This window comes from Halichoerus grypus, chromosome 1 (assembly GCF_964656455.1).
Source record: "Halichoerus grypus chromosome 1, mHalGry1.hap1.1, whole genome shotgun sequence".
NCBI lineage: Eukaryota > Metazoa > Chordata > Mammalia > Carnivora > Phocidae > Halichoerus > Halichoerus grypus.
Window position 1 is genome coordinate 167,180,498 of NC_135712.1, and position 14,189 is coordinate 167,194,686.

The 14,189-nt window shown below is 36.7% G+C and overlaps 1 protein-coding gene across 2 annotated transcripts in view; it reads left to right on the plus strand.

The window, feature by feature from the left end:
* RAD18 (RAD18 E3 ubiquitin protein ligase) overlaps positions 1 to 14,189 on the plus strand; it is a 104,823-nt gene that overhangs the window by 64,885 nt on the left and 25,749 nt on the right. For both annotated transcript variants that reach the window (XM_036099893.2, XM_036099894.2), the window contains exons 10-11: positions 533 to 670; positions 5,876 to 6,050. In XM_036099893.2, coding sequence (XP_035955786.1) covers positions 533 to 670; positions 5,876 to 6,050 — 313 coding nt within the window. The remainder of the gene's footprint in view (positions 1 to 532; positions 671 to 5,875; positions 6,051 to 14,189) is intronic.

Below are 14,189 nucleotides of genomic sequence, written 5' to 3' on the forward strand. Positions count from 1 at the left end.
TTTTTTTTTTTTTTTTTTTTTAAAGATTTTGGGGCGCCTGGGTGGCTCAGTCGTTAGGCGTCTGCCTTTGGCTCAGGTCATGATCCCAGGGTCCTGGGATCGAGCCCCGCATCGGGCTCCCTGCTCAGCGGGGAGCCTGCTTCTCCCTCTCCCACTCCCCCTGCTTGTGTTCCCTCCTTCTCTGTCTCTCTCTCTGTCAAATAAATAAATAAATAAATCTTTAAAAAAAAAAAAAGATTTTATTTATTTATGAGAGAGAGCGAGTGAGCACAAGGTGGGTAGGGGCAGAGGGGGAGGGAGAAGCAGACTCCCCACTGAGCAGGGAGCCCAACTTGGGGCTCCATCCCAGGACCCTGGGATCATAACCTGAGCTGAAGGCAGATGCTTAACCAACACTTAACTGAGCCACCCAGGTGCCCCCAAGGATGTTGTTCTTGAGCAAGTTTGTATACTTCTTGATACTCAGTTTGTCAGCATAACAAAAATAAAACTTACAGTTCTTGCTTTACTGAGAAGATCTTTTGAATTTTAGGTAAAAAACATCAGAATGAATTTCGGCTTCTGGTGGATCAGGCCAAAAAAGGATACAAGAAAACTGTTGAAATGTCAAAAAAAAAAGTAACAAAAGAAGAAGATGAATCTACAGAAAAGCTATTACCTGTATGCGTGGGTAAGAGACTAATTAGAGTTAGTAACTAAAAACAGAAATATGTTGAATTTCACTATTTATTTATTTTAAGATTTTATTTATTTATTTTGTCTTAGAGCATGTGTATGTGTGAGAGCAGGGAAAGGGGCAAAGGGAGAGGGGGGAGAGAGCGCAGAACCCAACGCAGGGCTTGATCTCATGACCCTGAGGTCATGACCTCAGCCAAAACCAAGAGTTGGACACTTAACCACCCAGGTGCCCCTCAATTTTCTATTTATTTTTAATATAAAAAGAAAACAAAACCATGGGAGTTTACCTTTTTATTAGGTATCTGAAGTGGAAAAAAGTATTTTTAGACATATAGCAGTTGTTGAATGTAAACTAAGTTTGTTACTGTGGGAAAAATGATTGGGAGAATGCCCTGAAGACAAGTTTCTAAAATCTTTGATTTAATGGTAATCAGAAGTTTCTTAGTTGTTTCAGTCTGAGGGTGTTTTCTAGGTATAGGATTTATTGCTGCACATCTTCAAATATCCTACAAATAATTTTATCTTAGAATAATTTTTGTTTTAGGTCACTGGTATTTATTTTGGATGGAATGTTCTGCTAAAAAGTCTGAAGCTTATAAACTTGGTGTGCCCATATACAGCACGTCCTTAATTGGGATCCATTTTAAGTTTGAGATTAATATTATATTTCTGTTGCCAGGGCTTTGGGCCAGTGAACAAAACAGAATCATAATGGAGGAAAGTGCACATGAAAATTCCTTATTTTTTTCTTTATTGTGATAAACTATACATAATATCATTTTAACCATTCATAAATGTACAATTCAGCGCCGTTAAATACATTCAGAATGTTTTATAACAATCACCACCATCTAGATCCAAAACTTTTTCATCATCCAACATAAACTCTGTACCCATTAAAAATAATAACTCTCTTGCCCTTTCCCAGTCAGACCCTGGTAATCTCTGTTCTACTTTCTGTGAGAATTTGCTTATACTAGGTACCTCATATAAGTGGAATCATTAATGTTTGTCCTTCTGTGTCAACTTCTTTCACTAAGCGTAATATTTTTAAGGTCCTTTTGTAGCATATATCAAAATTTCATTGCTTTTTATGACAAAATAATATTCCATTGTGTGTACATGCCACATTTTGTTTATCTGTTCATCTGTAATGGGTTATTTTCACCTTTTGGCTATTGTGAATAATGCTCTGTGAAGATTGGTGTTCAAATATCTGTTCAAGTCTCTGCTTTCCATTCTCTTGGGTATATACCTAAGGGTGGAGTTTCTGATTCTTATGGTAATCTATATTTACCTTATGAAAAACCACAAAACTCTTTCCAAAGTGGCTGTACCATTTTATATTCCTGCCAGCAGTGCTTAACGATTCCAGTGTCTCTATATCCTTGCCAACACCTGTTCCTTTTTTTTTTTTTAACCATAGCCATCAAGGTAGGTGTGAAGTGAATATCTCATGGTTTTGATTTGCATTTTCCTAATGACTAATAATGTTGAGTATCTTTTCATATACTTATTGGCTATGTGCTTTTCTTTGGAGAAATGTCTGTTCATGCTCTTTGCTCATTTTTCAGTTGGTTTTCTTGTTGTTTTTTTAAGGAATTCTTTATATATTCTGGATATTAATCCTTTTCCGTGTATATGATTTGCAAATATTTGTAAATATTTTCTTCGTTGCCTCTTTGCTTTCTTCATAATTTCTTTTGATGCACAAAGGTGCTTAATTTTGATGCAGTCCGATATATCCATTTTTTCTTTTGTTGCCTGTGCTTTTGGTGTTATATCCATGAAATTGTTGCCAAATTGTTCATGAAGATTTTCCTCTTTGTTTTCTCCTAAGAATTTTTTGTTTTAGTTTTTAACATTTAGGTCTGTGATCCTTTTTGAGTTAATTTTTGTGTATGGTATAAGATAAGGGTCCGACTTCATTCTTTTATGTGTAAAGCACCAGTTGTTAAAAAGACTATTCTTTCTGCATGGAATGCTCTTGATATTGTTGAAAATCAATTGACTACATATGTGAGGGTTTATTTCTGTACTCTCTGTTCTACTCTCTGGTCTCTATGTCTCTTCTCATGTCAGTACTATACTGTTTTAATTACTGTAGCTTTGTTAATACATTTCTTTCTTTTTTTTTTTTTTTAAAGATTTATTTATTTATTTATTTGAGAGAGAGAGAATGAGAGAGCAAGCACATGAGAGGGGGGAGGGTCAGAGGGAGAAGCAGACTCCCTGCCGAGCAGGGAGCCCGATGCGGGACTCGATCCAGGGACTCCAGGATCATGACCTGAGCCGAAGGCAGTCGCTTAACCAACTGAGCCACCCAGGCGCCCTGTTAATACATTTCAAAGTCAGGAGGTATGAGTCTTCCAACTTTATTCTTCCTTTTCAAGGTTGTTTTGACTATTTGGGTCCCTTGAGATTCCATGTGAATTTTAGGATAAATTTTTCTATTTCTGCACAAAGTACCTTTGGGACTGAATTAAAGCTGTAGATTGCTTTGGGTACTTTTGATATCTTAAGAGTATTGTATTCCAGTTTATGAATGCAGGATGTATTTATGGCTTCTTTAATTTCTTTCAACAATGTTTTGTAGTTTTCAGCACTTTAGTTTTTCACCTCCTTGGTTAGATTTATTCCTAAGTCTTATTGTTTTACATGCTGGTACATTCTTTTTTTTTTTTTTTTTCCTCCCTAAATTCTCCTGGTATCATTTAGTAGGTTGCTGCCTGAATATATAACTCATGCTCTTTGTGAACAACTTGAATGTGTTCGTGAAGTTGTTAAAGGATTTTCTTAGAAAGTAGTTTAGTTCCTGAAAAAAAAAATCTGGCTTAATAGATTGGGAGAACATTTTTGCTTATTGGTTGAATGTCTCTTGAAAATGATTAATTGCTTATACTCAGGGCTGTGCATTATATGTGTATATGCCCATAAATACTGCTCTCCGTGGGGTTCAGAGATGATTGCTGCTGGTAGGTTGTTGTGCATGAATGCACGTGTCTGAGAGAGGTGGAGTGTGTGAGAGCAAGGACGACAGACAGACTAGCACAACTGATTGGGAAGTTGAGGTCTGTATAGCATCATACAACCCGTGTAATTTTTGTTCTTTGGAATAAACTTGCTCATTGAAGTGCCAATATAAGTGAATAAGATACATGTTCTCTCAAGTAAATCCTTCATCTGTTTTTGTCACATGTCTTCAGGGAGGCTTGATGTCACAGCCTCAGAGTTGCAGGCTCTGTTTGATGTCCTTTTCTGACATCTGTGGACAGATATGAAAGATAACTGACTTTTAATACCCACAAATTGTTGAATGATACTAATCCCCAAGAGGGAATTTATCTTGGAGAGGCTTATATAAGAGGGGAAGAAGTAAGAAAAGAATGTAAGTCAGGTGCAAAAATAAAAGATAGTTTTAAGTTGAATTCCTGCTCCCTGGTTTGTCAGCTTGATTGCATTCTCCTGTCCAGCTGAGTGTTGAATTGTCTAGGTTCATGCATTTACTGGGTGATTGATTCTTCTTAATGCGATCTGGGGTGTCTGTTTACAAGAGATCTTCGAGCTCCTGGATGGTTTTTGTGGTTAGCTTCTTCTTTCCTTTCCCCAGATAAACATTAGAGGGTACAGTTTTGTTTTGGTAATGATTTGGCTTGTTGAAAGCCCGACAACATCAAGAGCTTATTTATAGAAATTACACTTTTGTGATGTATGCTCTTCTTCAGTATAACAAAAACTTCTTATTTCTGGAAAAGTCTTGACTGTATGGACTTGGAAAGGTTTCTTTTTGAAGAATCTTATTCTTTTTCCATAAAATTTCTCTTTATGACAAAGCCTTGACAGTTTTTTTAGTGTCTTTTGTTGAAGGTCACTTGCCTGTACACGCACACTGGCTGAGTGATGTATGAAAGCTCTGCTTCTCTGTGAGGGAACTCATGGAAGGGGGCTCTATACTCTTAGCACATGTGGTGTGCGTGCTCAGTACTTACCCAGTTCCTGACTCTTAAAGACAGTGCAGCTGAAATCCTAGCAGAGTCCTGAAACAGGTCGTGAGGGACAGTCTTGGGCACTGAGGAATCCTTCATGGATATTATTTTCTGCACTTGTATTTGCAAATCTTTGGTCATACCTGTATGTCACATTCTTGCAAACACTGTCTGCATGCCTCCAGCTTCCCTTATTTTTATCTGCAGCAGGAAACCTCAGAAATTCAGAATACGACAAGGAATACAGAGAAATATGACATGTATTAGATCAAACAGAAATACTAGTTATGTCTGATTAGTTTTCCTTTTTCATATTGAATATTAGATTCTATTTAGTGGACTAAGAGAAATATCCAGATGGATTCACTACCACGTAGTAGTCAGTGACAAATATAGTTCTTTCTTTTTTTTTAAATTTATTTATGTATTTATTTGAGAGAGAGAGAGAAAGAGCAAGCACGAGAGTCAGAGGAGGGGCACGAGCCCAACATGGGGCTTGATCCCAGGACCCATGAGATCATGACCCGAGCTGAAACCAAGAGTCAGACGCTCAACCGACAGTCACCCAGGTGCCCCAAGCCCATGGTTCTCTTATTAATTGAATTTTTAATCCTTTTTTGTTGTGCTTCATATGTTTGTCAGTTTTCTCTGATCTGTGAAATATGCAGGAATTCTTTAGTAATACTGTAAATAGAAGCCTCATTAGAATTATACAGTTCACTACTCCTGGTTTTAAAAGGAAATTTTGTTTTTATTTTTTATTATTATTATTTTTTTTAAGATTTATTTGTTTATTTGAGAGAGTGAGTGAGCGAGAGCACAAGCAGGGGGAGCGGTAGGCGGAGGGAGAAGGAGAAGCAGACTCCCTGCTGAGCACCGAGCCTGATGACACAGGCTTGATCCCAGGACCCTGAGATCATGACCTGAACCGAAGGCAGACGCTTAACCAACTGAGCCACTCAGGTGCCCAGGAAATTTTGTTTTTAAATTAATTAAAATGGAAATACATGGGGCGGACAGTATAATTAGATGGCACATGGTAGTGTTGATTCTTATTCTCTGACTGTTGCTAGAGTTTTGGAATCAATGTTACATAAACTTCCATTTTACTAAGTATAAATAACAATATTAAATGTTGTAGAAATAATAAACGTAGGTCATAGATTTTATGATACGCTTAAATGTTTTTTTCTTTCTTTTTTCCTTTTTAGAACAGGAAGATAAAAAAATGAAATTCTCAGATACTTCCCCCGTAACAAACCACTTCTCTCAGTCAAAACTGGAATCCCCAGGGAGAATGGAGTCTGATAGACCAGATGATTCTTCCAGCTGTACTGATATTCAAGAAGAAGCTCTTTCTTCATCAGATTCAGACTCATTCAATAGGTAAGAAACCTGTATTACCTGATTATTTTAAATTTCTATTTCCTGCACATGCTAAGATAGGCAAAAATAATTAGAAAATAATTTTGAGGCCTGAGGCAGTTCATTGTTCTTCCACTTCAGTCTCCTCTTCTGCTTTGTAACTTGCACATGGATAGCAAGCAGGGAAGCATGTGGGAGAGTATTACAGTGGCCCTGGATATTTTTCCTGGAGTTGGAAAAGAGAGCATGATAGGCAGTAATGTTTTTGTCAAGACAGTGAGTGAAGAAGATAAAGACAGCTGTACTAGAAAATAGAAATGACCAGAAAGACAATGCATAGGAGAGTAAAACAAAAAAGAATAATTTAATTGAACAAGTAAGAACGGATGGGCTTTAAAAATGAGAGATTTGGAAGCGAGTGGTTTTTCCAAATGATTTTTTAAGATATTTTTAAGGAATGCCTGGGTGACTCAGTTGGTTAAGTGTGTGCCTTCAGCTCAGGTCATGATCCCAGGGTCCTGGGATCGAATTCTGCATTGGGCTACTTGATCAGCGGGGAGCCTGCTTCTCCCTCTGCCTGCCGCTCTCCCTGCTTGTGCCCTGTCTACCTCTCTCTCTCTGACATATAAATAAAATCTAAAAAAAAGAAAAAAGATTTTTGAAAGTTGACATATTTTTAAAAGATGACATAGAGTTAAATCGTTGTATATATATATATATATACAATATATATGTATATGTATATAAATTTGTGTTCTGGCATTTCATTTTATATCATAAACCATTTGTACCCATGTTTCTACCTCATCTTTATAGCTGTTTTTTAGTGGGTGCAGCATTCTCTTCTAGTTCTGTACCATAAATGACCAGATTCTTCAGTTTCTGTTAGATATCTACATTTTTCCCAGTGTTCTATTTACACACCTAAAACTGTGGTAAAGCTCTCTCTATGTAGTCTTGTGTTTCTAATAAATCATTATTATTTTTTTATTTTTTATTTTTTAAAGATTTTATTTATTTATTTGACAGAGACACAGCGAGAGAGGGAACACTAGCAGGGGGAGTGGGAGAGGGAGAAGCAGGCCTCCCGCTGAGCAGGGAGCCCGATGTGGGGCTCAATCCCAGGACCCTGGGATCATGACCTGAGCCGAAGGCAGACGCTTAATGACTGAGCCACCCAGGCGCCCCTCTAATAAATTATTTTTAACACTATTTTGATAATGGTAGGTGTTGCTGCCTTCTGAGTGAATTATACCAATTTTAAATGCTACCATCAGCATGTGAATGTGTTTTAAAAATTTTTTAGTCTTTGATGTTTCTTCATTTAAAAAATTAACAGTGCTCTAGAATAATAGACTATGTCTAAACTGAAACATCAAATTAAGAAATTTTTTTTAAGAGGAGTATACCCAAAGACCCTCTGCTTTCCTAGGATTCTTGGGAAACTGTTACAGATTATTCAGGGTCGGGTATTAGGAGGGGAAAATCTCACCTCATCCCTAATGTTTTCAAGGTCAGTAACATATCTCAAGTTGGGTAAGTGACCTGTGTGTTGTCCCGTTTTGTCTGAGGGCATAATACTGCTGCCCGGTTTCTCTACATCAGCCTGTTCCTGCAAGTCCAGTAGGCAGTATTTATTTTTAAATACAAGTCGTGGAGGAATGCAAGGTAAAAATGGAGGAAAATCAGAGTTCAGGGGAGTAAGAGTTCATTTTTAACCATAGTCCCAGAATGCCTGCATGTCTGGGAATGCCAGGGTGAGTTTGAACTTGAAGTGGGAGAATGGGAGAAATTGTAGGAGGAAATACATGGCAGCAGATGTGTATTTATGTATTTGGTGGTGAGAGGCTGGTTAGTAGGGTGAGTTTGTTTGACATCTTGGCATATAAACATAGAAAAATATATTTCAGATCTGTTGGAAAGATGAATTGAGGTAATAGATTTGAGAATCTTGATAACTGTGTTTATTCTACTTTTATAAAGATGAAATCAGTTACATTTCCTTCAGTAATGCTGCAAAAATTGGGACTCTGGCTGGACATTGCATCTCCTTCATTCTGAATCTTCAGCCGTATCGTAGAGTAAATCCCACAGGTTATCTTTTTTTCTTTTTTTTTTTCTTCCCTCCCTATTTCTGTTCTGAACTTTGCTTGAGAAAGCTCTGAGCCTGGGCTAATTAGTTCCATTCAAAATTCATTTAATCCGGCCTAAGCTGGGCGCTGACTGGTGAGGCATAGTCTTCTTAGTTACTCTCTGTTGCATTTCCCGTGGCACCTCTTCCACACCAGTTGCCTGTGTGTTTCCTCACCGTCGATGGACGCCGTGTCTGCAGTTCACCAAGGCCAGCTAGTCTGACCTGCCTCCAGCTCTTCTTTTCCCTTCTAAGGTTTTTTTGTAATTTCTGATCTCTTCTTTCCTGTTTAACATAACAGAAAGACGTATTTCTTAAGACGTTTCTAAAAAATTTTTCTTGTCAATGAGAAAAAGACATTTCTTCAAAAAAATTTTTTTTATTACATTTTTAATTCCAGTGTAGTTAACATACGGTGTTATATTAGTTTCAGGTGTACAGTATAGTATACAATTCTATACATTGCTTAGTGCTCGTCATGCTAAGTGTACTGTTAATCCTCTTCATCTGTTTCATTCCTCCCCCTGCCTGCCTCCCTTCTTGTAACCATTGGTTTGTTCTCTATAGTTATGAGTCTGTTTCTCAGTTTGTCTCTTTTTTTCCTTTGTTCATTTGTTTTGTTTCTTCAGTTCCATATAGGAGTGAAATCATATGGTATTTGTCTTTTTCTGAGTTATTTCACTTAGCATTATACTGCATATTGTTGCAAATGGCAAGATTTCATTCTTCTTTATGGCTGAATAATATTCCATCTCTCTCACACACACACACACACACACACACACACACACCACCTTCTTTATCCATTCATCAATTGACGGACACTTGGGCTGCTTCCATATCTTGGCTATTGAAAATACTGCTGCTATAAAGGAGACATATTATTTCTTAAGATAAATTCATCTACCTCCTCTAAGACATTGCTTTGCCAGTCATCCCTTAGGTTTGTTCTTGGATGGCCCCTTTCAGCCTTCCTCTAATCTCTTTTTCTCTCATCCCCTTCCCACTAAGCAGGAAGTATTTTCTACTTCTTCTGTGAATTCCTGTAACAGTGTATCTGAATTCCATAGCAGGTTATCTAAATCAAATCCTTTCTTGTATTTAGTTATTTGAGTATCTTTGTCATTCCTATAATTATCCATCAAAGTCCTTAAGAATTGAGTCTGTCACTCATTTTCAGAAAAATTTCCTGCCAACGGTTTACCACTAGTCTGCTACTACTAGACCTTCACTTAGTGAATGATTTATTGATTGTAAGACATAACATTTTCTGTTTTACATTTTAATGTCTGAAATTGTGGTGTGTATTATAATCAATGGTGTCTTACAGTTGCTACCCACCAAGTTGTGGTCGTGATGTATTTACCAGTTTGTGAGCATCATGGCTCTTCAGACTGTCATTTCACTTGAGTTACATGCATTGTTAGCTTTACATTGGTTTGTCATTTAAAATACCTTCCACAAAGTAATGAGAGAAAAAAAGAAAAATGTATGAAGAAAGTGCAGCAGAGTGTAAGTTTGATGTTAGCAAGTTAATACTCATCATTGGATGAATGCTGCAATTCCATTCTTGAAAAACAATCAAGTGATTTACAGGACATAGGAAAGAAAGATATGCACAAGTCTGAAGACTTGTTATAATTTTGTTAATGAACTATGTGCAAAGGATTTTCTGTTACATGAGCAACTGAATGCAGGAGAAATGTTTAAATCCCTTGGAATAAATAGAAGAAATTTCAAAGTAATAACAGGATGACTGATGCACATGTTGCAAAAGACTGTTGTTAGTGTGTCCCACATCAATTTGTCAGACCCTTCTTGATGTCTTTGAAAAGAAGCTTCTAGTCACATGCGATGTGCTTGAGGAAAGAGACAAATTTAGGCAATGAATTTGCAGAGTGGATGTCAGTAAGGCCCTTAGATGAAATTCCTGGAGACAGTAGTCAAGTATTTTTGAGAAATGCTGTATCTCTGGTGCTGTTGGTAACTTTGTGAGGGAAAACTCAGACTTCATAGATAGTGAGTCAGAACATGATGAAGAGTCGGGCTCCAAATCTGAAGATGTTTTGGGAATACTTTAACCAATTTATGTCAGTTCTTTTTTTTATATATGTACAACAGTGGTATAAAATAAAAACGTATGTCTACATACAATCATAGAACTCTCTGGATACGTAAATTTAAAATTCTAAGTGAAAAGGAAGTCTTTTTTTAAAAGATTTATTTGTTTATTGAGAGAGAGAGTGGGGGAGGGGCAGAGGAAGAGACTCTTAAAGCAGACTCCCTGCTGAGCGCAGAGCCCGATGTGGGCCTCTTATCTCATGACCCATGAGATCATGACCTGAGCTGAAACCAAGAGTCAGTCACTTAACCGACTGAGCTACCCAGGTGCCCCAGGAAGTCTTATATCATAGTTGACTTGACCTCAATTTTTTCTAAGTGACATAAAATAATGGTTCATCTTGCCATCAGTGTTGTCTTAGGTATTTGTTTGTTTTAAGATTTTATTTATTTATTTGACAGAGAGAGAGATAGCTAGAGAGGGAACACAAGCAGGGGAAGTGGGAGAAGGAGAAGCAGGCTCCCCACAGAGCAGGGAGCCTGATGCGGGGCTTGATCCCGGGACCCTGGGGGATCACGACCTGAGCCGAAGGCAGACGCTTAAAGACTGAGCCACCCAGGCGCCCCTGTCTTAGGTTTTTGAAAGTAGTATCTGAGTATGACTAAGGTCTCTGACTCACTTCAAATACAATTTCATCACCTAGTTGGAAACTTAAAAAGAATGTCATAATACTGGTTGGTGGTAACCTGGCAGAAGACTGTCATGAAGTATAGTGATCCACTGGTTAATTCCAGTGTTATTTAGTGATTACAGAACCTAAATAGTGAAAAGAGATACCCAGTCGATTGAGGTAATTAGCACCATAATAATTAGGAAAATAATTCAAAGGGAGAAGGGTATCCATCACAACCAAATGCTTTTAGTAGACTCTTAGCTATTACAGGTAAGTCATCTTTATTTATTTATTTATTTACTTACTGAGGTATGATGGAAGGTTAGTACGCTTATTGAGATCTTTTCCAACCCTAAAATTCCATAATCCTGTTATTTTTGTTGAGTGTAATAGTTGGTAGGTTACCTGTGTTCTTTTACCCCTAGTTCATTTCAGATCATGAGTCAACCTTCTAGAGTTATGGTTATTCCTCATATATTAAAGCATTTCTATCTTTATCCCTTTCATTTTTACAAAAATGTTCTCATTTTCTTTTTATGATCGTTTTGTTGCTTTCATTGTAAAGCCCCAAATTTTCAAAACCCCTTTAAATTAGATGTTATGCATGTATGTTGTGAAGAATAGAAAATTTAGGTAAACAAAAAGAATAAAATTCCTGAATTTTATCAACCAGAAATAATTTCATGTTAACATTTTCATGTGTAGATCCTTCTAAAGCTAGAGGTATGGACAGATGGATAGATAGGTGAACATTTTTAAAACAAAAGGATCATAGTATTTTATAATTTTTTGTGATTTTTTTACTCTTTTTTTTTTTTAAAGAGAAAAAGTCACACTATTTTAGGTCTAATGTGAGTACAAATATATTGTGAATATTTCTGAACTCATGCAGTCATGCTTTAATACAGAGTATAGATCTTACTAGATTGTTGAATAAAGATATTAGTTTTCTTTGTATTAGAACAATATTCAGACTTACATAATATGGCAGACTGAAAACTAAGATGTTATTTTAAGACCCAGTAGGTATATCCAATCCAGATAATTATTAGAATGAAACTGTTTTGTTGCTAACTTGATTCTTAACTCTTAAGTAAGTACTTTTTTTAGAATTTGAATTATGAATGCTGTATTGATTCTCTGTTGCCAACCTGAAGACAGATGATAAGCAAATTGATTAGAATTTTATATTTTTGTACAACTTCTTGCTAGATGATTTCTGGGAGTTCAAGAGACTTGTCCAGATTTCTGTAAATTAACTTATTGTCCTTCTTAATGAAAAAAAGAGAGCTTTTGTTCCCTGAGTTTTTGGCAAGCAGAAAAAAATGCATTTTTATTGAATGCTACATTATAAGAAAAGATGCTTTTGATTATGATCCTTTAGAGGAAGCTTTATCTTCATGTAGAGATGAATAGTAGTCATACTTTTATTTAGAAGAATCTTCAGATGATTATTTTAAAGATACGTATTTGTGCACTTTAGTTCTAGGCAAAAGAACTTATAAAGAGACATTGTGTTTTGGCCTAACTAAGAAATTTGAATAAGGTCTATAGATTAGATAATATTAACTATGTCAGTATTTAATTTCCTGATTTTGACCATTTCATCGTGGTCATATAAGTGAATGTGGTTGTTCTGAAGAAGTGCACACTGAGGGGCTTAAAGGGGCATGATGGCTCCAACGTACTTTCAGTGGTTAAATAACAGTATGTGTGTGAGCACACATGTGCACACATACAGAGTCACTTTTTGTAGCTTTGAAATTATTAAAATTAAAAAATTTATTGAGAAGTCATTGTCCATAATCAAAGAAGTTTGTTTATACTAGGAAATTTTCTAAAGGAAAGATTTATACTTATGATTTATTGACCAAGAAAAGTGGTAGCCAGTGTTCTACATAGGGTGGTGAGTATGGTCTTAACGTAACTCAGTCAGTTCGGGACCAGCCCAGCTAGGTTATCTCTGCTTTGGCATGTTAGAGATCTTGGACTAATGAAGTGGCGACTGGGATTTCAGTACTTACAAAGACCAACTAATTTCATCACTTGGCAACCTACCTGAACCTTCTTGCAGATTCTGGGTGTTGGTCATAAAAGAATCTGAGTCAGATAAGGTGTGAATGATACATTTTAACTTTTCACAATTTCTGGCAAAAACAGTTACCTCTTCTCTGATGCTAAATTAGCAGCAATTTTGTAGGAAGTCCAACACAGACATAGGCACAGAACACCGGGCTCTTTGACTGAAAGGCTTAAATTAACCATTGGCCATGTATTTGATATATTTTGGTGCAGCTTTTCTTCACTTCTCAGCCATTTTTGGAAGAGCTGTCTGTCCAGAATTCTTGAGAGCAAGAGAACAATAACAAAAACACAAAAATGTGAAGAAATCTTGATTACTATTTGTTGGAAAATTTAAGGAGTAAAATTCAGCCTTTCCTAAGTTCTGAGTAAATTGAAGAATGATGGCACAATCTTAAGAGAAAAGGTGCTATTGTGACATTCATCTAAGGAATGTTGAATACTGGCATCATCAGCCTGTTGATAAGACCAAGTCGAGTTCATGACTTACTGAAGGAAACGGGAAACACTACCTCTATCATCGATCAGGGTGGTCTCCTCTAGCCAGAAGGTCGAAGTTGAGATGTGTGTTGAGATTTCAAAGTTTGGTTTCAGACAGGTCTTTCCATGTGGGTCTTGGTTAGGATTGGGTAAACCTATGTTGAGAATTGGTGAATACAGCAATATGAGGATTTTAAGAGGTAAGGGGTGCAAAGAATCCTGGGGTTATCATGCTTTCTATTGAAAAGCTGATGGGGTCTTTTAAGTTTTTGGACTCAACAATAAAGTTTTTCACAACTTTTTTATGTTCTTAGGCAAGAGTCTCCTGGAATAGTAAAGTATATTGGTGAAGCCTTATTAATATGGGCAGTAAGGTGTGTGATTTTGACAAATGTTATTTGAGTACTAAGAGTGTTGCATGTATTATATCATTTAGCCTACAGGCAAACCCATTGTAAAGATGTGGAAACTAAAGGTTAAAGGAGTTAAATAAGTTGCTTCGGGTGGTACGTATTTTATGTGGCAATATCAGGATTTGAATCCAAGTATAGTTTACCTCAGAATCCAAGTTCTCCTGACTGATAATGCTGCTGTGACCAAGCTTGCTTGCTCTTAACATTCTTTAAAGAGTAGAAATACACAGATACTGAAATGGTTAGATTTTCTGAGAAGACCCTGAGACAAGAATTTGAGGGAAGCAGTTAATTTGGAAGGTGAAGGAACCACTATAGG